General features: G+C 44.7%; 1 protein-coding gene across 9 annotated transcripts in view; it reads right to left on the bottom strand.

The window, feature by feature from the left end:
- Positions 1–24,810, bottom strand: part of CCDC60 (coiled-coil domain containing 60) — a 186,822-nt gene that overhangs the window by 13,873 nt on the left and 148,139 nt on the right. For 7 of the 9 annotated variants that reach the window (XM_084996388.1, XM_084996389.1, XM_021073556.2 and 4 more), the window contains 3 exons: positions 14,093–14,183; positions 9,331–9,565; positions 1,393–1,477 (listed from right to left, as the gene is read on the bottom strand). In XM_084996388.1, the coding sequence (XP_084852514.1) occupies positions 1,393–1,477; positions 9,331–9,565; positions 14,093–14,183 (411 nt within the window). The remainder of the gene's footprint in view (positions 1–1,392; positions 1,478–9,330; positions 9,566–14,092; positions 14,184–24,810) is intronic. The other 2 variants (XR_014827400.1, XR_014827399.1) reach the window with 1 other exon arrangement.

The raw sequence follows: 24,810 nt of genomic DNA on the forward strand, positions 1-24,810 counted from the left end.
AGCCTCTCAGAGCTGATGCTTCATCACTGTCTGTCTTTAACGCTGATAAATCAGGCACAGTGGCCAGGATCTTAAGAGCCAACACTGTCCCCGAGTGCCTTCAGAAGCCACCCTCAAGAGCCCCAATATGCTGCTGCTGCTGCTGCAGCAGCAGCAGCAGTAACAAATTCATCTTTAACAAGCAGAGGCAGGCTGTGATGCATGGGCAAGTGCTTGGTGAACTGTAATTATGGTAATAACAATAACCAATACGTCAGAAGCGGCATCCCGGTAGGTTGAAGGCGATGATGAACCTCTTGAGTGCCTCATTTATTCTTGGCAAGTAATTTGCTCACTCCAAGGGTCTGTTCTTGGGAAGGGAACTTTGGCTCTAGCCTGCATGCTCTCTCAGGCTTTTAGAGGCCAGAAGTCTGGAGGACAGAGCTTTCCACCAGGAGGAGGACACCTTAGGTCCAAGGCTGACTCTCTGGACCAATGACACTGGTCACTGGCTTGAAACTTCAAAGCCAAACTTTTTTTAGCTCCGAGGATAGAAATCAGAACCCTAAGCTTCCCAGGTCCCCAGACACACTTACACCTCTTCTCTGCCCCATCTGGGCAGCGTTTCAGTTCCCTGAAGGTGTCGTGGTCCCTCTGACCATGTTTGCACATGAGCTGCCTATAATATTCACCCTCCCTCACCTGCCCTCCCCACCCTACCTGGCCCCGCAAATTTGGCTGGCAACCTTTTCATGCTTCATCCAAAATCTCAAAGTTTCTTCCTTGGAGGAAATTCTATGATCCCCATCCCCTTCCCAGACTAGATCAGATCAGATACCCCTATTATTTCCTCTCACAGGTCTGTGATTTTTTTTTTCTTTCTTGCCCATGCCCAGAGCGAGTAGAAATTCCTGGAGAACCAGGGCCTGAACCCAAACCACAGCAGTGACAATGCCAAAACCATAACCACTAGGCCACCAGGGAACCCTGTGAGCTTTTCTTTCATAGCTCTTCATGCAATAATTAGTGCAATTCACATTCACAAATGCTCACTAAATGAATGAATAACCTTTGGGTTCCCAGGAAGCAATGCAGTAGAGTGGTTAAGGGAACAGTTTTTGGAGTTAGAAAGATTTAGATTCAAGGTGTAGACTTAGCCATTTGTTAGCTGGGTGACCTTGAACAAGTTACTTAGCCTCTCTGAACCACATTTCCTTATTTGTAAAATACAGACAATAGTACCTACCTTGTAGGGTTGTTGTAAGAACGGAGGGAGGGGGTGATACACATAAGCAAAGTACTCAGTTCAGTGCTTGACACAGAGAAAATGCTCAATAATTGAGAATTGCTATTCTTAATGTTATCACTATTATTCTGATAGCCTTTACTTGTCCAAGTATTGAAACAACATACCTGGGCGCTTGTTTTTGCATCCCATTTTCCATGGTGACTGTCCTCCGAGCGTCTTCCCGAACCATCTCCAGGAGCTTCTGCAGACCTGATGGGAACATGAGAGGTCAATGACTGCAGGGGGCTCTTGAGACAGGTCAGGGTCCAGCTCCCAGCCTGGTGGCACCTATGCTTTGGAATATGAGGAAGTTGGAGATGGATTATATCAGGGTCTAGAGTTTGGCAGGTTGTGAATCTGACCACGTGACTCTTCTACTTACAACCAACGACTGGCCATCTTCCTTTGAGATGGCATCTAAGTTCCTCCATGTGGCCTGCAATGCCAGGTCTTGGCTGCTTTCTCTTTCCTGTCTCATTTCACTTCCCTTCCCCCTGTAAACTCTATTGTAGCCTGAGAGAACTGTTTCAAATTCTAAGAAGAAATCAGCTGGAATTCCTGTTGTAGGGCAGTGGGTTAAGGATCTGGCATTGCTGCAGCTGTAGTGTAGGTCGCAGCTGTGGCTCAGATTCCATCCCTGGCCCAGGAACTTCCATATGCTGCAGATGCAGCTGAAAAAAGAAAAATGGAAGGAAGGAAGGAAGGGAGGGAGGAAGGGAGAGAAGAAGGAAGAAATCATCTTGTTTGGGAAAATCCTCTCTGATCCCAGACATGAAGTTCCAAACGGGTGATCCACAGGCTGAATCCAGCTTGCAAATGTGTTTCATTTGATTTGATGTAGATGCCCAAACTTTCAAAACTACAAGTTTTCAGCGAGTTCCTGTCATGGCACAGTGGAAACAAATCCGACTAGGAACCATGAGGCTGAAGGTTCAATCCCTGGCCTCACTCAGTGGGTTAAGGATCCAGCGTTGCCATGAGCTGTGGTATAGGTTGCAGATGTGGCTCAGATCTGGCATTGCTGTGGCTGCGGAATAGGCCGGCTGCGGTAGCTCTGATTAGACCTCTAGCCTGGGAACCTCCATATGCCACAGACGCGGCCCCAGAAAAGGCAAAAAAACAACAAAAAACAAAAAACAAAAAAAACCCAAAAACAACCAAACAAACAAACAAATAAATAAAACCTGGAAGTTTTCACATTAAAAATCCAGCCTCCAGCTTCCCTGGAGAAGACTCTGAGATGGGGTTAGTGTCTGCTGTGAGCTGATGGTGGCCTTTACACTCTCTGGCTCCCCAGAGTTCCCACGCTCCTCATTGCATTAGCTGACTTGTATTTTCACACTTAATATTGTTGCTTTTTATACAAGGTAAAGAGACTTCTTTTTGCATATAATGGATTGACTTGTGTCCTTGCAATAGATTGAAGTCCTATTGCTGAAGTCCTAAAAGTCTTAATCTCTTAGTATCTCACAATGTGAATTAGTCTTTTTTTTTTGACTTCCACACCTACAGCATATGTAGGTTCCCAGGCTAGGGGTCAAATTGGAGCTGTAGCTGCCAGCCTACACACACAGCCACAGCAAAGCAGGATCTGAGCTGCCTCTGTGACCCACGCCACAGCTCACAGCAACGCTGGATCCTTAATCCACTGAGTGAGGCCAGGGATTGAACCCACATCCTCATGGATACTAGTTGGTTTCGCTACTGCTGAGCCAAATAGGAGTTATTCACATTCTTACTTGGAAATAGGATGGTTGCAGGAGTAGTTAAAAGGAGGTTCCCCTGGACTAGAGTGGGTCCTTAAGATGACATGATTGGGGGTCTATCATAAGAGCAAAGTGACACAAAGGAAAGTATGGCTGTGTGATGACAGAGGCAGAGATGAGACTGCTGATGTGTCTATAAGTCAAAACACCAAGGATTGCTAACAACTGCCAGAAGCTAGAATAGGCAAGAGAGGAGTCTCCTGTATAGAGTCCAGAAGAAGCACAGCCCTGCTGACACCCTGATTTGGATTCTAACCTCTAGATCTGTAAGAGTAGATTCCTGTTGTTTCTAAGCCAGGAAATGGCTTTAAAAGGTACTTTGTTGTGGCAGCCCCAGGAATCTAGCACACTGACACTTGCAAAAGTTGGAAATGATAATGTATTTGGAGTGCACCATGTGCTTCAGGAAAAGTGGGAAAGTGGAAGCCCTGTTTTATATGGATACAGATGTGCAAGTCTCTGGTGCCGTGCTTGTCATACAGGCATCTTGGCTGCTATCTGCTGAATAAATAAGGAAGTGTCTAAGGAGGAAAAAAGCAGGAAGGCTGTGAGAGACCACAAGCTGGATGTGGAAGACCAATGAAGGAGGATAACGCCCATGTAGACACATTTCACTCTTTACGAGGCGCCCAGAGTGATCTCAAGTTCGAGTCTCAAAAGCCAAACCTGGGAGGGTGAACCCCAGTACTTCCCAGGGCTATTCACATCCGATCTTGTTTGTGAACGCGGTCACTCGGTGCTGGGAAAGGGGCTCTCCCCTTCGTGACCTAGGAGCCACCTCGGCTGTAATACACATCAACATTTAGCCATTTTCTGCTCCATCTTCCTCATTCCCTAGTGGTTTATCTTCCTAGTAACTTACAGGATGATTCCATTTGACCTGAATCTTACCTTCATTTTTGTCTCCTCAAGCCCACCTTCCCTACTGCCATACATCCCAGGATCCTTGGGGTGTGTCTGGAAGCTGAGGCTGCTTCTTCCACTTTTTTCCCTCCTCCCAGGACCTCACAGCATGATCTGCCTGCTCCCCAACTCCTGCCCCTTACTCATAAGCCAGCCAGCCTCGTGCTGAGATCCCAGCAAATGACCCAAGTCACCTAGCGCATGGGGCAGCTCTCCTTGAGAATTTTGTAGAAGGCTCCATGTGCCACTTAGAGATTTTTTTTTATCCTGCTTGCTAATATGGCCTCTGGGCAGGAGTGGTGCCCATCAGTACCAAGCTCCATCCATCATGCAGCCGAGGTTGAATATGTATGAACTAGAACAGAGCCTTGAGACCGTGAGGCCCACAGCTACTCCCCAAGGCTGCCTGGAAGAAGAGACTTGTTTGGAAAGGATGCAGAGGCCACAAAATTGAGTTCCACAGTTCTGTGACAGATGCCCACACTCAGGGGAACCTGTGTAGTTCTTGGTTCCCAGGGCAATGGGGAAGCCATCAGCCAGTGCCCAGAAAGAATAGCATCCAGGTTTCAGATGCCAGATCCCATCCATAAAGGAAAAATTCTGACCCCCTTTTCCCATCTTCCAACCCTAGCTTGTCTATCTATGAATCTCACTCTAGAGCGACTAAACCTTCTTCCTCTCTTATGGGGGAAAATAGACGAAGTCTTTTGGTCATATGGAATGGGTTCACGGAGGGAATCGTAGAAAGCACAGGACGACTCTTTTTGAGTTAAAATTGACATGAGTTTCTCCTCTAACAGTTCTAAGACTGGGAGCTTCAAGACTGGCAGAAAGAATGGTCTGGGCTTTGGTCTCTCCAAAGTCCCCCAGCCATTGATTTGGGAGGGGACGAGTCCACAGAGAGGCCACGGCCTGCTGTCCCTCGTGATTGGCATCCACAAAGACTTCATTATGCAGACAGCCCTGGAAATTAAGCCTTGGTCAAATGGCGTATCTCTTAGAATAGGATTCATGAATTCAGAATCAATTTGAGGAGGTTTCAGAAGGCAATGAAAGTCAGGGAAATTAATCTACTTTTGTCAAGGCTCTGACAAATGCAATGGAGGTGAAGGTATAAATAGAAGAAAAGGGTGAGGAGGCGGAGGCAGAGGACTTTCTCTCCAGGATGTTGGCCTCTGGTAGGAAGGCATCTCCCAGCCATTGCCGTGCACCTGCTGTGTGCCAGGGTGAAGGTAAGACATTGTTCTGCAGGGACAATGTAGGGAGCTCACATTCCTTTCCCCTTTCTTCTTTAGTAATGAAATATATGTGTGTATATGTACCTGTGTGTGTGTGTGGGGGGGGAAGCATTTACTAACCCAATTTCCCAACATACTTTACAGTTAAAGTGCACCTCTGTGACTAAATTTTGGGCCATGAGATTTTAGTAGAAGGGTTGGTATGAAGCTTCTGAGAAGACTAATTAAACTCAGCTGGCAGTGAAAGCTTTTCCACTTCACCTACTTCCTTTGCTTCCCTCCTAGGATGTGGCTCTGATGGCTGGTGTTCCAGCAGCCATTTTGGATCATGAAGAGATGCTGAGCATGGTGGAGAAGAAAGACAGAAGAAAGCAGGATCGCTGATGATTTTTTGGAGCCACTCTATCTCTAATACATAAGAAAAATAAATTTTTATCTTTTTTTCCAGATCTCTGTACTGAGCCAAAAGAAGTTCCTGCCAAATACAGTGAAATGCAGTTGTAATTAAAATTATGTACTCAATACAAGCAAATACAAAATACTAAGAGGATTTAAAGGAGGGACCCATGAAAGTCAGGGAAGATTTTATAGGGGAGGAAACATGTGAGCTAGGTCTTGAAGGCTGAGTAGGAGTCCATCAGACTGAATGGCTGGAGGGGTAAGGGCATCACAGACAAAGGAGGGCATGAAAGAAGGTACACTGTTTAGGAGGAGAAAGTCTTTTGGTGAGGTCAGAGCATCTGGTATAAGATGTGAAGTGGAAGGAGCCTATTACAGGCAGCCTGGGAAAAGTTCAGATGCAGTGTTTTAGAGGAAATTGGGAGTCAACGAAAGATGTTAAGCTGGGAAGCACTACATCGAGTTTTTAATTTAGAAAGTTCCTTCTGGTTCAACATGGAGAAGAATCTGTAGACAAGTGAGGGCATGACACGAAGCAGGGAGGCTGGTACTGTCATCCAAATGAGAGGTGATGAAAATCTGGACCAGAGGGTCCCAAACCTCAGTGCTACAGGGATCAGATACCAAAAGTGAGTGAAAATAAGAAAAATAAGGCTGCTCTCTTTGTCTGTCATTCCCCACTTTTTCTAGAGACTTGGGTAAAGCGTAGAGATTTAAGAGTGACTTGAGGGCCAGGTTGCCTGATTTTAAATTCTGGCTCCATCACTTACTAGGTGTGTGACTTTGGACAAATAACTTAATCTCTCTGTGCCCCAATTTTTTTATATGTTGTCAAAATGGGCACGAAAAGTTGTGAGGATTAAATTTTATACACACACACACACACACACACACACACACACATACACACACACACATACATACACAAGAAGCTAGAATAGTACCCAACATATGAAAGGCCTCTTTGGTATTAGTTATTATACCACCACTATCATCATCATCATTCTAAGAAAAACAGGGCAAATGAGAGGATAAGTGGGCACACATTTGGCCAACTGGGAGCAATGTAATGATTGGGGTAATAGGGAGCGGTGGGGACTGTGGAAAACAAGAGTGCATGCCCCACCTAAGAAGGGCAGCTCCAGTTGAATGTTGTCATGCAGGGTTGCAGGCCTACTGTTTCTACAAAGAGTAATTTTTTTTTAAAAATCAGAATTTTAATGTCCAATCTCTTAATCTTAAAAAGTCACTCCTATTTTTTTCAAAAACAAAGCCTTGTGTGTTAAAGAAAACATATCTTGCAGGAACAAGCCTATATGCCCCCAGGTTCTATCTCTAAATGAAGATAAAAGCAATAGGAATGAAGAGGGTAGGGCTCAAAGAGTTTGGGGGATGGCACAGGTTGGAGCAGGTTGGAGCTGGTTAGACTAGGAGGAGGAAGGCCAGTGGGGAAGGGTCTGCCTTGTCTCAGGTGCCTCCCTCATCACAAGGTCTTCTTCCCCTCTGGTCCCTTCTTCCTTCAGCACTCAGGTTACCCCTGGGAGAACCACATGTGAGTTCTGGGACTGAGGCACTTCTTAAAGCTATGGACTCTGCTCTTACTTAAAAGCAAGGTTTAGGAGTTAAAAGACACAGCATGGATATAACGTTAATGACCACACACATACCTTTGAAAAGCAAATTAGGTTTTGTTATCCTGTACCTACAACCTTCGAGAGACTTCCTCTTGCACTTGGAATAACTCTGAAGTCCTTACCTTGTTCTACAAAGACCGCCCATGCTCTGACCCCTGCATCCCCAGCTTTGTGTCTTCAGAAACTCAGAAGTCAGAGCTAAGACTGGCCTTCCTTGACCACCCTGGCTAACCTGGACTCATTCCCACCAAGAATCTCTCTCTCCAGCCTGATCTTGTTCTATTATCTTCTGCTGTATTATCTGTAATAGCCTTGCTATTTATGGCTTTCATGTTTATGTCTGCTTTTTCCTTCTAAAATGTAAGCTTAGGGAGGGCACGTACTGTCATTCTCAGTTCTAGGCACACAGTAGCTGCTCAAAAATTCTTTGAATGAAAGAAGGTTCAAGAAATCCATAAGAGTCACACGACTCCTGATGGTTTATCTTAGTTCCTTTCCATCTGTGATATTACTTCTGTTCAACAAACAACTTTTCAGGGCTTGAAGCCTTTTTTTGGTGTCCTGTTGGCAAAGGAATGGTGTATAATTTCCTCATTGGCCATTATTGCTCTGAGTCCTGACCACTTACCAGACTTTTGCAATTTTGCCCATTTCTGGCTTTGATGAGCAACACCTCCCATCAGGTTTTCTGGTCTACCTTGATCTTTTGTTCAACCTCCTTGAATCTATATACTACACCTGGTCCAGCCTGATAGGCATACTAGATTGTGTGAAAGAACACCGGCTGAACAGGCAGGTCTCATCTTGGGGGCCACTGAGGGGACAAAGCACATGGAGATATGGCAGAGAAGGTGGTCTATGCATCAGAGTCAACATTTTTGCAGTAAGCCTACCACTTTCATGCCCCTTTCTTTTCCTTCCTCTTATTTTCTCCATCTTTTGGTGTTAATCCTTTCTTTTCCTATCTCAAGGAAAAAAGCAAGCTAGGAAATTCTGAAAGTAAATTTTTTACATGACTCATATGGAATCCAGCCACAGTTCTATCTGGTGGAAGTCCATAGGCCCATTCTAAAAGAATATGGAAAAATGCGTACATGTGTGTGCTTGAAGTTTTTTCTAAGAGAGGCCCTTAGTTTTCAACAGAGTTTTCTAAATAATCTATGTTTCTCAAATGGTGAACCACTAAAAAGGCTTATTTCAGAGTAGAAGTTATAGAGTGCTACAAGTTCCCTATATAAAATATCTAGAAAAGATAAATATCCAGAGACAGAAAGTAGATGCGTTGTGGGAAAGGAGAGGGACTGCCAGTGGATACGAGGTTTTCTTTTGGGTTGACTGAAATGTTCTAAAATTAGATGGTGGTTGGAGTTCCTGTCATGGCTCAGTGGTTAACGAATCTGACTAGGAACCATGAGGTTGCCGGTTCGATCCCTGGCCTTGCTCAGTGGGCCGGGGATCCGGCGTTACCGTGAGCTGTGGTGTGGGTTGCAGACGAGGCTTGGATCCCGCGTTGCTATGGCTCTGGTGTAAGCCAGAGGCTACAGCTCCGATTCGATCCTTAGCCTGGGAATCTCCATATGCCGCAGAAGTAGCCCTAGAAATGGCAAAAAGATCAAAAAATAAAATAAAATAAAATAAAATCAGATGGTGGTGTTGGTTATACAACTCTATAAACTTACAAAAAAATCATTGAATTGTACACTTGAAACATAAAAGTGAATTTTATGCTAAGCAAATTATACCTCAATAGAGCTGTTAAAAAAGTAGACAGCAAATTTCAAAAATGTAGTATGAAAAATATAAAATACTTTAATATTTTTATATGATTATCTGTTGAAATAACATTTTATATAAATTGGGCTAAGTAAAATATACTTTAAAAGAGCAATTGATGACCACGGGCTGTCTCCCCAGTAGGAATGGTTTAGAGTATACCAAGTTCTAAGTATATTTCTGATTTCCACTAGGGGGAAAACAAAGGGGTCCAAGGAAATTGAACAGGGCTAAGGGACCCATGTGTCTGCTTTAGTTGACTGGGGCTGAAGGTGGTGCATGAGGGGCTCCTGATATCTGGCTTCAAGACAGAGTCGGGGAAGACTGGTCAGACCTAAGATAGGACTTACTGACATGGAGAGGCTCTTCCTCAGGCTTGGTCGAAGACGATTCATTGTCCTCAATGTCCTTGCTGCCTGTCGCCTGGGTGATCACACTCTGGGGCTCATCAGAGCCTGGGTTCACAGAGATCATGCTGCCCTGGGGGGATGACCCTCCACTTGTCCGAGACAGACTGAGGGTGGAGCCTCGCCGGCTTGGTTTGCGGCTGGTGATGCGTGTGACGGGAATTTTGAATTTCTTGGTCTGAAGGAAAGAGAGAAGAAAGAGGGATTTCAGAAAGAAAGAAGGAAGGAGAGGAGGATGGAAGGAAGGAGAGAAAGGAAGGGGTAGAAGGGAGGGAGGAAGGAAGTAGGGAAGAAAAAAAGCAAAAATCTGGTTCTGAATGTGAATTCCTTTTAGCTCTCTCCAAACATCATGAGATATACCCTGGATCTGGGGTGACCTTCAATTATGAATTGAGATAATTTTTACATGTGTATTATTTGAAGCGAGTTTGATGCCTTTAGTCTATCTGATGAGTGCCATGGCCGCCCAAGTAGTCACCACAGGAAGCCAAACATGTATTCCAGTGACATTGCCATGGACCAGAACAGTTTTTGACTGCTCTTTTGTAATAACCATCAGAGTTTGATTTTTAAACTGAGGGAGGATGGGTCTAATTTTTTTATTTGCATCTTGATTTTTGACCCTCAATTCTATGTATCGACCTCTTGTTCACCAAATGACACCTGGGGATCAAAGAATAAAGATTTGTGTTCACTAGGGTTTTCTGAAGAATTCAAGATGGAGAAAATTCTAGGCTTGACATTCAGGAGGTGAGGCACAGGGAGGGAGATTTGTCTAATGGGGTGGCACTCCTGGCAGGGGGTGGGGGGTTGGAGCTATGCTGGAGGTGGGTGGGAAGACCTAGATGACCTAGGGAGTAAAAATGGATAGATAGGGAAAGTTCTATGAGGGGAGTGTGGATTTTTGGTAGGAAAGAGTCAGACTGGACAGGTTACAGGTGTGTGTATATGCATGTGTATATACATGCATGCACATGCTCTTCCATGACTGGTGTTACTTCAGAATGTACTGCATGGGGTTATGTGTTCACTTAATTCATGATTCAAGTCTTAGTTAGGCTTCCTAACTTGCCCTGACTTTCCCAGTTGCTCCAGTGTGGGTGTGGGCTATAGTTTACACTCCACTGGTATAAACTATTTCATTTGAGAACATTTGAAACAAAAGCCCTTGGAGGGCAGTCTGAGGTCTTCTTTGGATGAAACTCATAGTGTCTGATACCCCAGGGAAAAGGATAAGGAGAAGAGGCAGCACTGAAGACCACACAACATTTAATAAACATCTAACAGGGGGAGAGAATTATTTTCAGCAGGACTCACCTCAGGGAGTCCACTGCATGTTATCAGGAATAATTTTTTTTTTTTTTTGTCTTTTGTCTTTTTGGAGAGCAGCACCCATGGCACATGGAGGTTCCCAGGCTAGGGGTCTAATTGGAGCTGTAGCCGCTGGCCTATGCCATAGCCATAACCACACCAGATCCAAGCCACGTCTGCGACCTACACCACAGCTCACAGCAACAGCATATCATTAACCCATCGAGCAAGACCAGTGATTGAACCCTCAACCTCATGGTTCGAGTTGGGTTTGTTTCTGCTGCACCACGATGGGAACTCCGGGAATAATTTTTTGATGGGCTATCTCATGGGGCCCTGAGTTTAGGTGGAACCTCTCTGCTTCAGAAGAGGGGATGGATTTCTCAGTTGCACAGGGCAGAGGGGGTGGGAGAAGGAGGAGGAAGAGAGAGGGGGAGCTCCATGAGCTTAAGATGTAATGTCTTCCTGTGAACGCCACCTACCCCAACAAATCTTCAATAACATTCTGCACAAATGATGGAATGCTTCAGAATGTGATAGGCTGGGGAACTAGAATTTGAACTGGGTTTAACCAGATCTCCAAGGGAGAGTGTCAGTTACAAAATGCCTGTGATAAAGAGAAACCAAACACCAGAAGTTGCCGTGTTCTCCTCGTTGATACTAGGAGCTCGATACAGTGTCCCCTTTGGTCCTGGCATTGCAACTGGACAGGAGCTTGCCAGGCTGACAGAAAGCCTCTCTCCACCCGGCCTTCTGGGGGAGAGATAATGTCAGAGCTCAGGGATAATACATGCAGATGTTGCCTCTTCCTGTCTCACCTGGCCCGACATGAATTCCTGACTCTGGAGACCAGACTGTTAACATGTGTCTTTTTTTTTTTCCCCTAGGGCTACACCTGCTACATATGGAAGTTCCCAGGATAGGGGTCAAATCAGAGCTGTAGCTGCCGGCCTACACCACATTCATGGCAACACGGGATCCAAGCTGCATCTGTGACCTACACCACAGCTCATGGCAATGCTGGATCCTTAACCCGCTAAGCGAGGCCAGGGATCAAACCCGCATCCTCATGGATACCAGTCAGATTCATTTCCCTGCACCACAATGGGAACTCTCCATCGATGTCATTTTCGAAGGCTGGACAAACTGTGTCACCAGGACAGTCCAGAGCCTTGCAAGGAGCACTACACTCAGAGCTAGGGAACTTCAGGAGGGCCTGGGGCAAGTCACTCTCCCATGCCCCTGTCTCCTCATCTATACAACAGAGAGGATGGGCTGGCATAGTCTCAGAAAAGCCCTCCCTACCCAGAGTTCTATGTGCATCCTCCTTGTGTTAGGATTTCATCCTGTGATCCTAAAATTGCCTTTAATTAAAATTCAATTAACAGACACAGCCAGGAAATCCAAAGTGAAGGGCTGGTACTTCTGATTAATTGAGAGTGGCAGAAAAATAAAATGTGGGGGGAAGATGCAACAGATAGTCCCAGCATCTTGCCTGCCTTTTACTGAACTGACTCTCTCTGAACTGACTTACATCCCCAAATACTTCTCAATTTTTTGTATTTCACTCAGGAGAGGTGTTAACCAGCTGCCATGTTCCACCTCGGGAGAGCCTTTTCGGCAACAAAGAAAAAGATTTCCCTGAATGATTCCTTCTATTTGCTTTAGAAACAGGCATTTCAAACCAGTGGCCCATGGGGAGATATGTTTAGCTGCCCAGAATTTTAAAAATTGGGGACACCTTTCTATAACAACTGAAGATACTGGTTTCTCTCGAAAATGAAAAACATGGTGAAATGAGTAGAGCTAAGCAGAGAGTCCTTCCTTTAGCTGTGAAGGAGAATTCCTATCTGCCACAGACCTCACTACTCCCTACTGTATTACCCAGTCTGATTTTTTTCATTTGGGCAATTTGCTGGGCTCTCACTATCACTGCCTTGGCACTGACAAGCTCTACACATACAGAAAACTGTCACCTGCTGAGGGAGTTGGCTGGAGCCTCTCTTTTAGTCCTCCTTTAAAGGTGGAGAAACTGAGGTCAGGGGAGAGGAAAGGACTTCTCCAATGCCATGCAGTGAATGGAGTCATGGAGGCTAAATTGGGTCCCCTGACTCTTAATTCAGTGCCCCCCTCCGCCCATGGATCACACTGCTGCCCAGAGTTTGATCCACAGACTTGCCCCAAGACAGGGCAGGATCTGATGCAGTGAGAGTTCAAGTGTAGTGATTCACTCTCCCCTCCTCTGATTTTAGCTATGAATATTCCTAAAGGACTTAAAAAAAAAAAAAAAAAAAACAAAGAAAAGGTCTGTGGCTCCTGCTGCTGTTCTGTGCATCTCAGGAGACAGATGCACCCGGTATCTCCATGGTAACTTTCTGCGATAAAAACAAAGGCTCTACTGCTCAGATTTAGGAGTGCCCTGATGAAAGAACAAGAAGACATGGAACTTCAAGATAGGCGATGGCAATAACACCAGGGAGAACATGCTTTTTAAGAGCTCCGGTGTATAATAAACAGGGTTTTAATCGGCACACCCAGGATAACTCTTGGCTCTGCCATTGCCCAACTGTGTGACCTCATGCAAAATCACTTAACCTCTCTGAGCCCTAACTTTCTGCTCTGCTAGCTAAAAATAAGAATAGTGCCCCGTGGGGTTATTAAGAGGACCTGAGGCTGGCCCTCGTAATGATGTTAAAAAGTGGCCTCTCAAAATTATATAACCACAATAATGCTTGGCATTTTAAACTTTTCAAAGTAAGACTGCATATTGCTTCCTGGGCAGTAACCAGCAACAAATCTCTTTTGTGGGCAGGGGCAGAGGTTCAGCGAAAATTGAGTTGTGTGTTCTCTCCACTGCCTTTTGCTCTCTACCCTTGTCATTATTATCATTACTGTGCTTGTCTGTGGGTGAGTTTGGGAGTTTGGGGGTTAGGAATAGTTTTGAAGGAAAAGAACAGACCTCTTGGTTTTTCTCTTAATAATAAACACACATTCTCGTTTGTAGAAAACCCTGTCTGTGGAATCACTTGCTTCTTATTGTCTGAGTTTAAAAAGAGAGAGAGAGAGAGAAAGAGAAATGACTGTTATTGATTAAAAACAGAGTGAGGTGAGTCCATTTCCTTCTGTGACATCTTATTAGGCAGCTCTCAGCAACCTTTTCCCTCTGTGAAGCTGTGTCCAGCCAAATGTCATTTCTTCTATAATCCCCAGATAACTGTTTTAATTAAAATTTACAAGAACCATCCAACAGCATGAGGTTCTGACATCCCTTCACTCAGAGAACCAACCAGGAAAAAGAAGAAAAAAATCCCATCACAGAGAAGCCTGGCAAAAAACGCCTCCAACCCAGGCTGGGGCTGGTCGCCAGGCAGCAGAGACACATGCTGATGGTTACCTTTGGTGCTGTGACGAAGTGCTCCCACCTCTGTCCCATGGACTTGTCCTTATTGATTTTTTTGATTGTGTTCTTGCTTCCACCAGGGTCCCTGAGTGAGAAACAGCTTAATGAGTTTTCTAGAGCCTCAGTTTATTACAAGTGCTTTTAAGAAAGGCAATGAACAGATGATGGATGATGGCTGTTCTGTGCTGTGATTTCTCCCCCTCCTGTGCTCAGGAAGCAGTGGGGGTGGGGGGGACAGTTCTCCATAGCTGGTCTCCCGAGTGGCAACTGAGGTTAGGAGAGACCACTGCCGACTGGGGAGGGGGCTAAAGGAGGTGGGGGGTATGTGTACACATTCTGCATCTATTTGCATCTTGGAATTGGGTCCTCTTGTAGATTCCAGGGCAGGTCTGCCATTCCTCCTGGGGGTGAAAGGAAAAGCGTGTTCATTTCTCAATCTCTGCCTGTTCGGGTGCCTAAGGGTCCCATCATAAGGGAGCTTCTGAATAACACTTGGAGAGAATTACTGGGTGTGTTTGGGGGAGCTTGTAGGGTGGGCCACACAATGAAAATCACTGGTTTGGAGTTTACTGAGTGAAGGTTCTACACAATTCTACATGCAAGACACTTCCATACATTCTCACGGAATCATCTCAACAAAACCTTGTGATGTAATCATTTATCAACCCATTTTTAAAAATTTTTTCCGTTATAGCTGGTTTACAGTGTTCTGTCAATATTCTACTGTACAGCATGGTGACCCAGTTACACACACATGTATACATTCTTTTTTCTCACATTATCATGCTCCATCATTAGTGACATAGTTCCCAGTGCTACACAGCAGGACTTCATCCCATTTTTAGGATAAGAAAACAAAATGGACCGGGGCTGGCGGGGGAGGGGGGGGTGTTGTGGTTAAGTCACTTACCCAGATGCAAACTTACAATGAATGTTGTAATGCAATGACCCTCACCTGCATGGGTCCCCCCTGGGCCTGGTACCTAATTTTGTATTACAACTTTGTATTTCCTCTCACCCTCCTTCCCTTCCTTCCTCTCTCTTTTTTGGCTGTGCCCTCTGCATGCCGAAGTTTCCGGGCCAGAGATCGAACCTGCGCCACAGCCGTGACAATACCGGATCCTTTACTCCTGTAAAGTGCCTTTCTCTCCAGTTAAATAAACTTCAGGTCCCACAAAACCTGTATCTTCCCTCATGGAATGGGAATTTTCTGGGACTGAGACCCCAACAGCCTTTGATGGGGACACATCTCTAACACTTTATTTAAAACCTGTGAGACCAGATGTGCGGCCAAATTCAGAATTTTGGCATTTTGGAATGGAAATATGCTATGCGTATACCATGTGTTAACATAACCCTTCCTATGGGGGCTGGACAGCATCTTGTAATCAAACACCTTAATACTTCTGCCATGAATTATCTATGAATATTTAAAGTAGGTGGGATAGAGACTATAAATAGCTTCAAGTCAAGTTCTGCCAGCAAACCAGTTTGGCTTGTGTCAGATTTTGCTGCCAAATGAGTTCTGGGAAAACCGAGTTTTCAGTTTTTTTTGGAGTTTGGACTTGTGGTGATGGGGTAGTGGGGCTCTGTTAAGAAGTGAGCTGGAAGAGTCAGCGTGTACTCTCTCAATTACCTCTACCTATGTATCGATTGAATGATTGATCTATTGATCTCTCCATCCATTCATTCATCAAGCTTTCTTTATCTCCTTTTTTTTTTGTTATGCAGAAAGGATTTTTGGGGTCTGGGATCCTTTAAATCATTTGGCTGGCTGTCACCCAGCATAGAGAAGGGACTTGAGGGAGAGGGACAGGCCAGTTTGATGGGGGGAGGCACCAACAGGAGTTTAGACTTACCAGGGGCTGCCAAGTGCTGGTAGGGGAGCAGGGGCGATACTCAGAGAAGAGGCAAAGGGGATCAAGATAAACCCTACTTAAGACTGACTTCCTATAGCAGGGGAGTCTGGGTAGCAGGATCAAAGTCTTCTACTGGACCAGATAGGGATGGGGTGTGTGTGTGTGTGTTGTTGGCAGAGCTTTGCTGGGCATCTACCAGCTCACAGCCAGGACATGAGAAATGCATACAAGGCAAAAGGGGCTGGGGAAGGTTTTGTAAGACTTTATGTTTGATTACACAATAAAAAGCCCTCTCGATAATTAACAGAGGAGCTCATTTAACGTTGGTTCTGCCTGCCTCTCCTCTGAGTAATCAAATTAGGGAATATTTAAAATCTAGCCAGAGGAAGCAGCAGCAATACTTCAGTCCTATAAACAATATTTAAACTAGTGGTGCTTTTGAAGTCTGATTTAAGGCTCACAAACTGGAAGCTTTGGCGTTTCCGCTTTAGAACTGCTTTCTTTCAAGACCACAGGGCTTTTTCTAGCTTTTTCCCTTTACTAACGCAGCCCCTGCTGTGCCTCCAGCCTTCTTCTTGAAGTTCAAAAGCAACCCCCCTTTCCCCCTTTAAAATTAAATCTGGTCCTGGCCAAGCTTTCAAAATCTTAAACATTCAGACCCAATCTGGAGAAGATGGAGGTTTTTACGTTCATGCAGGCTTCCAAGACGACCCGAAATCCACTGCAACTTCAGGCAGCAGGTTAAACGAGCTAAAAACGCAGCAAGCCTCCCAGAGATCTTACAAAGCCCCGAGCATCGCTCTTGCAAAGCCACTGATAAAGGAAGGGCCTCGTTAGACAGAATCAGTCTCTCTGATGTTTCATTTCCAATAGCAAATAAGCCAAAAAGGAAGATCAGTAGGGAGAGGAAAGGAAATAACCTGAGCATTGTCATCCATGGTGGGCTGACTACACACACCTTGTCCGAGGAGGGCAAGTAAGCTGGTGTTCTTCCCACGCCTGAAGGGACAGTCAGTGCCGCTCACCACCAAAGAGTCCGGGTCTTCCCTGCTCCTTATCGGGTGTAGCACTGTGACTTACTTAGTTCAAAAATACATGAGCGAGGAGTTCCCATTGTGGCGCAGTGGTTAACAAATCTGACTGGGAACCATGGGATTGCAGGTTCAATCCCTGGCCTTGCTCAGTGGGTTGGGGACCCGGTGTTGTTGTGAGCCGTGGTGAAGTTCGAAGACTCGGCTTGGATCCTGCGTTGCTGTGGCTCTGGCATAGGCTGGTGGCTGCCGCTCCGATTAGATCCCTGGCCTGGGAACCTCCATATGCCGTGGGAGTGGCCCTGGAAAAGGCAAAAAGCCAAAAAAAAAAAAAAAAAATACATGAGCAAAAGTGACGTGGGCATGCTGGGTGGCTGCCTTAAGGGCCAGTGCTGAGTCAGATTCCCTTTTCTGCTGCATTGGCAGGAGAAGCCCTGGTGAGATGGGGCACCTATCAGCCTGGGTCCTTGAGCGACTATGGTGAGAAGAGCGCCGTGATGACGACATGGAAAGGCTGATTAAGAAATGAACTTGTGTTGTGTGATGCTGCTGAGATTTGGGAGTTGTCCATTATCACGGCAGCTTAATTTAGCTTACCTAATCCGTCTCTGATCTCCTGACTGGGTGATTCTCTCTGAACATCAGAACCAGGAAGAGGGGTGTATCTCGGTAGAAAACAGTGGGTTTACGAATCCAGTGGACCCGCTGTTTGAGTCCTCTGCCTGCCCTGCTGCTTCCTAGATGTGTGAGTCTGTATAATATTTAGCCTCTCTGAGCCTCAGTGTCCTCATCTGTAAAATGGGAGATACTAGCTAAGTCCGAGGATGATTACAGTGATGATGTGATAAAACGGGGCTTGCTGAGAGCTTGGCAGGGTGCCTTGTATAGAGGACTGAATTCAGTTAAACTATTAACCACACAAGCATTTTTTGGCAGAGATCTTAATCTGGCTTGGAGGAGGGTGGATGGTGGGGAAGGAGGCACTAGGGCAGGTCCATGGGGGAGAAGAGGCTATGATTTTCAGACCACCATTTCTCCATGCTGAAGCTTTCTGGGGGATCCTATTTGCTGGAGGTCAAGGGAAGACGTCACCGAGCCCTCTTGCATCTCTTAACAGTACCCGCCAAGCACATTTTGTTCCTGGCCGCCACTTGAAGACATCTACCCACTGCGGCAATCAGAGTAGTTTTCTCAAATACTTCACTCTCCTGTTCTGAATCTGCATTTGCTTCCACCTCAGGGTGAAAGTCTGCTGGCTGGTTTAGGATGCGTTCACAGGACTGAGACGGGGAATAGAGGTACTGCTGATTTTGCAGCAGGAAGGGGACTGAGATCAAAGCTCCCAGGGAGCTCCCAGGCCAGGCTGCCCATCCTGCTTCCTGAGTGACAGGTGCTCTGATCATCCTGCTCGGTTCCCCCGCTCCTGTAGAGATGCCCACTCGAGTCCAGGAGTGGAAGAACCACACTGTTAGGTCAGTGCAGGAAAAATCAGAGACTTCACTCAAATGTCACCTTCTGGGTGACTCTTTCCCTAATGACCCAACTTAAAAGTCGCCCCCCTACCCTGTCACTATCACATTGCCCTGTCAATTTCTTCCTGGAACTTAATGCTATCTCAAACTATCTTGACTATTACATGCTTATTATCTGCTGCCTCTCTCCCCTCCAGAGAGCAGAGATGTTGTCTGTTTTTTTTTTCATGCACGTATCCCCAGCAGTGCTGGAAAAAAGTAGGTTTCAGGAAAATGAGACTTTCTAGGGTTGGGGTAGGGGGAACGCATGACAAGAGGAAAACAACTTAGTTGTTTTAGTATAATAATTGCTATTATGTGTTGCTCCATACCACGCTGCACTTTTTTTCATGACAGCAACAATCTGGCAAATACTCAACAATCATGAGAGAATTGGTTAATTATGCTGATAAACTCCAGTCATTAAAAGAGGTTTCGATATATATTAAGTAACAAAAATTGAGTTGCAAAAGTCAGAAGTATAGAATGGCATTAAAAAAAAGAGGAAGTTATATATTTACATATCATATGATCTTAGTAAATTGGGGTTCCTTTTTGGATCCTGGCAAACATTACTTTGAAATGAGTTATTATTCTTTTTAATTTAGATTTTTTTTTCCCCACATTAATTGAAGACTTTGGGCTTTGGCTAGAAACAGAGGAAACAATCATTTAGTGGTTAAGTGCACATGCTTTGCATCTGGACTACCTGGGTTTCAATCCTGACTTTTTCTAGCTGACTTGGAGCATGTAACTTAAATTCTCTTTGCCCCAGTTTCCTCATTTGTAAGTCAGAAGGAGGATCAGAGTTCCTTTGTAGCTCCATGGTAACAAACCCGACTAGCATCCATGGGGATGAGGGTTCGATCCCTAGCCTTGCTCAGTGGGTTAAGGATCCAGCTTTGCTGTGAGCTGCAGTGTAAGTTGCAGATGGGGCTTGTGTCCTACACTGCTGTGACTGTGGTGTAGGCTGGTAGATACAGCCCTGAGTGGACCCCTAGCCATATGCCGTTGATGTGGCCCTAAAAAGATTAAAAAAAAAAAAAAAGAAGAAGAAGAAGAAGGAAACTTACATGAGGTCGTATATCCAAAACAGTGCTTGACACAGATAGCACTCAAATGCCAACTATTTTCCTTTTAACACAATAGTTGGATTTAGGTGCCTGTGTCATGTTTGAAATGTTTTCATATAGAAAGCCATCTGTATTTGTCTAAAGGGTTCTTTGTGCCTGGGAGACCCAGCCCTTGAGTGTCTGGACTCTCTTAATGAAAGTCAGGATATAACCACCTAGACTGTCTGATTAAGAGGGGGGCCAGTGGTGTCTCTCCGGGACAGCCCTGATCATATACCTGAAGGAGCTCTGGGGGAGAATATGAGATTACTCACCTATGGAGACTCAAGGATTTTGGAACACCTCCTCTTCCCCCCACTTGCAAGATAAATGGGTAACTAACTCTTCACTCCCCTCTTTGGCCTGGGGTCTGCCCTGTTCTTTCCCACTGGGTGGGGGTAAATGGGATTGGGAAGAAGTGACACTAAGGCTTGAAGGGCTTGCTTACAACGGGTCTTGTCTGCTTCTTTGTAAAGGTCCCCTTGTTTCTAGTCAGTCCCTGGAAAGTGAGTCTCTGATAAGAACAATACCAACAGAAGTTCGATTATCCAATTCCAAAATCCAAGGGGTCTTAAAGACAATTTTTTTTTTTTTGTCTTTTTGCCTTTTCTAGGGGTTGCTCCTGTGGCTTATACAAGTTCCCAGGCTAGGGGTCTAATTGGAGCTGTAGCCACTGGCTTACACCAGAGCCACAGCAACGCAGGATCCGAGCCGCGTCTGCAAACTGCACCATAGCTCACGGGAACGCCGTATCCTTAACCCACTGAGCAAGGCCAGGAATCGAACCTGCAACCTCATGGTTTCCTAGTTGGATTCATTAACCATTGAGCCACGACGGGAACGCCCACAAAAAAAAATTTTAATAACTTATTTGGCAGCAAAGTGTGAGCTGAACTCATGGGAGGCTACTGATAGGAGGCTTTATCTACTTTGAGTATCCACTTAGTGTGAATACTCATGCATTTTCTTCTGCAGAAATACCTTGCAAGTTCCCATTGTGGCTCAATGGGTTAAAGACCTGACACTGTGTCTTTGAGGATGTGGGTTTGATCCCTGGCCTTGCTCAGTGGGTTAAGGATCTATCTGGCTTTGCCATGAGCTGTGGTCTAGGTCACAGATGTGGCTCAGATCTGGCATTGCTGTGGCTGTGAAGGCCAGAAGTTGCAGCTCCAATTTGACCCCTAGCCCAGCAACTTCCACATGCTGTACGTGAAGCCATAAAAAGGAAAAAGAGAAGAAAAAGGAAAAAAGAAATACGTTGGATGAAAGGGTGCAGCCCCAGTCCCCTCCAGGTATGTGGTGTTCTATATGGTATATGCTCCATATTTCCCTTCTAAAAGGCCAGAGAAGAAAAAAATATCAGAATCTGAAACGCAGCTGGTCCCAAAGGTTTGAATAAAAATCTGTGGGCCTTGATATATCAAACAAGTCTTACTTTGCCTAAACAGAGGCTCACATCTCCTAGAGAAGGATAATTAGCACATTCATTATTGAAGGCTCAGTTTCTGCTCTGTTGTGGACCTGATCATCTTGTCAATTGAAATAAACTCTCCTGCAAGCAGCAGAATTAATGAGGATGCTGAGAAATGATAATGTGTTTCAATTGCCACATGATGAAATTGGGAAGGTCTTTCTTTCATTTTTTTCCTAAATAAAGCAGAGACTCAGATGCAACTCAGAATGTCATCCTAAAATCTGTCATCTGTCCATTTACCCAACCATCCACAATCCATCCAAATGTGGGATCTTTCTGCAATGAACAAAGATCATTTTATGTTTGCAGCATGCCAGCTGCCAATTAGTGAAGTTCTGCTGCCCATAGAAAGCCCACTTTAAAGGACTGAATCACCCCACTTTCTTGCTATGAAATCCATAAGGAACTCAGGATTGGATCTACTGCTGCCATTCTGCCTAAGAGCAATAAAATCTCTGGGATCTACAAGTCTTGAAGGATGAGTGTTTTCATTATGGGGGGTGTCAGGACTCGGGATTTGCTTTGCATACTTTAATAACAGTCAATGCTGGAGTTCCCATCATGGCTCAGTGGAAACGAATTTGACTAGCATCCACATGGATGCAGGTTCGATTCCTGCCTTGCTCAGTGGGTTAAGGATCCGGCATTGCTGTGAACTGTGGTGTAGGCCAGTGGCTTCAATTCAATCCCTAGCCTAGGAACATTCATATGCTGCAGGAACAGGAGCAGCCCTAAAATAAAAAAGACAAAAAACAAACAAACAAAAAACCCCAAACAGAAGATGCTTACTGCTTGATGTTGGAAACTCAAAAAGCACAGTCAGGAAAACTGAAGATTTGGTATTTTCCTCTGGGGGTTGTTATCTTTGTAACCAGATTCCAGGTTGACCTTGTGTAGTTTTTTTCCCCCTGTCTCTTTGTATGTTTGTCCATTTACCCACTGAACATGGAGCTCACCTGTTGGTAAAATTCTGCTCAGAGGTTTATTTCTTCCCTAGCCATAAGTCTCAGGGGCATTGACAATCACAGAACTAACTGCTCTTTAAAATAGGAATTTCTTTTCCGTTTTTACTTTTTATAGCTGCACTTGTGGCAAATGGAAGTTCCTGGGTTAAGGGCCGGACTGGAGCTGCAGCTGCTGGCCTATACCACAGCCATAGCAACGTGGGATCTGAGCCACATCTGTGACTTACACTACGGCTCACAGCAACGCCACAGCAGATCTGAGCCGCATCTGCTACCTACACTGCAGCTTATGGCAATGCTGGATCCTTAACCCAATGAGTGAGGCTGGGAATCTAACCTGCATCCTCACAGACACTATGTCAGGTTCTTAACCCACCAAGCCACAATGGGAACTCCTAAAATAAGGATTTCTGATCTTGAATAGATATCATGTAGTGAGTACTCACTGTATTCTCAGACATTAGGCTAAATGTTCTATGTATTTTATCTTGCTTTATCTTTACAGTAACTTTTCTGAGGCAGGAACCCATTTGACAGATGAGGAAACAGAGACCCAGAGAGGTTTAGTGACTTTGCCCAAGGTCACACAGCTATTAAATGGCAGTATCTGTACTCATCCAGGTCCTTCTGATGTCAAAGTCCTTGACCTTAATCCTTGTACTCCCTCTGGGCATTAAAAAATGTGTTTGAAGATAAGTTCACATTATGGCACAAGTGTGAAACATCATAAATAGGGATTAAGTATTAAAGAGAAGACAGTTTTCTCTTTTCTTTCTAACTGAAAAAAAAAAAAAATCCTAGCACTTTCTAGGTAACCTAATACTCCCCCGTCCTTATCCCAAACAATTGCTGGCTCATCCTGGATCATAAGAACTACATTTATGCATTTCTTTCCAACTCCAAGTTAATGACATCATGTTGGTAAGGCTGCAATCAGCCACAGTGGGAGTATTTACATCAGGGAAATTGGCATAGCTACAGATCATGTTCCCCTACCCCACTGGAGAATTGGTTATTCAACATTTAGCAGCATACCACTGACCCCAAACTAAAATCACCATCAGGAACAAAGGGTTCACCAGAAAAAACAAAACCTAGCAAGTACTCTGACTTACTGTGGGAATCATTTCTGGACCGTATTTTTCCTTGAGGTCTTGCGGAGGTTCTGGTTCAGGTTTTTCTCTTACAGAACTGAACAGCCTCGGATCCCTGATGGGATTCTGCCCTAAGAAGTCAGAGTAGAACCTCCACTACTCTCAGTGTGACCACTGTCCCCTCCCTCCTTTTTTTAACATCGGAAAACAATTTTAGGTCACATGATGGGCACATTTCTAAAACCAATCAATAAAATAAAGGTGGTCCTTTTTGTCTTCTCAATCAAAATTCTGTATTGTGTTCTTTCCTTAGTTTGGGAGAATATGGGTGCCCATATGTCACAGGTGAGATAGTGCTGCTGAAGCTCACTCAGGGAGATGGAATGCTTTAGAGATCCACTGGTTCAGGGGCCTTTTTCTTAGTACCTAGGTATCAACTGTTAAAAAAAAAATTAGATGTTTCATTGACCCATAAATTCTATTTCTCAGAATCCAGCTGAGAGAAATATTTTCAACTGGGCACAAAATGTATGTGCAAGGCTGTTCCATGCAGTACTAGTTGAAAGGGCAACAACTGGGTAACAACCTTAGTGCTCATCAGTAGAGAAATGGTTATCTAAATTACGGTCTGTCCAGATCATAGGATACTCAGGTACTCAAAGAATATGGAAACTGTCAAAATAATGTAGCAAATCTGTATGTACCATATCAGGGAGGAAGAAATTTTCCCCTACCCTTCTAGGTTTTTTCTGGCGGGTCTGAGAAGTGCTAGATTAATAGGAGAAATTCAAACAAAAGTTTAATAACAGGTATTCATGGCAGAGACCCAGGAAAACTGCGTAACTCGCCCAAATGGCCAAAGCTCTCACTTTTTTTTTGGTCTCAGCTACAGACAAAAGAGGATGTTGTAGGACTTCAAAGGGGAGGAAGGCAATTCATATGAGATGGAAAAGCACATGTTTGGTAAAACAAAGGTTTACCAAACTGGGTCAGAGAGAGACACTGGAACACAGAGTGGACTCTGATTTCTAGGCTCTGCTGAGCTCCTCCCACCCCCAACATTTAGCTCATATTCTTTGTAGATATTTCTGGTGACAGCTCTATTCCGGGAACAGGCCCTCTGTCTACATTCTTTTAGGCAGTTATGGGGAGGGTCAAAGTTTCTTCCTGAATCTTTCAGGACTTTATTGTTTTTAGCTCCAAGTAATCCACGTGCCTAAGAGATATTCTGGGATGGCAAATTTTGCTCCCCTACAACCATTATGGAAATATGTCCATAAGACACTAAAAAAGAGAAAGTCATATACAGTACAATATGAAGAGTATAACCCCATTTCTATAGAAAAGGGGGGTCTATCTGTATTTATGTATCTGTATTTATATCTATCTATCTAAGACATGAGAATGGTCTGGAAGGAGGAAGGACACACCAAGACCTCTAAAAGGATTCCTTCTAGGGAGGGGAATGGATTTGGGATAGAGGTGTAGATACAGGTTTCATACTTTATATGTGTCTGAATTTTTTGCAAATTTTTAATAGGAATAAACAGTATTCATTTCTTACTTGAGCAGTTTTGTTTTGAAGAACAATAATGTGTGGGAAATGTTTTAAGTCTGTGGTTGTCAGACAAATTCTGTCGGCCACAAAGATACCTGGGGAGTTAAC

The sequence above is a fragment of the Sus scrofa genome, chromosome 14, assembly GCF_054392235.1.
Source record: "Sus scrofa isolate SSC_HxYL_T2T_F1_AM1 chromosome 14, Sscrofa_HxYL_maternal_Yorkshire_Landrace_v2.0, whole genome shotgun sequence".
In the NCBI taxonomy this organism is placed as follows: domain Eukaryota; kingdom Metazoa; phylum Chordata; class Mammalia; order Artiodactyla; family Suidae; genus Sus; species Sus scrofa.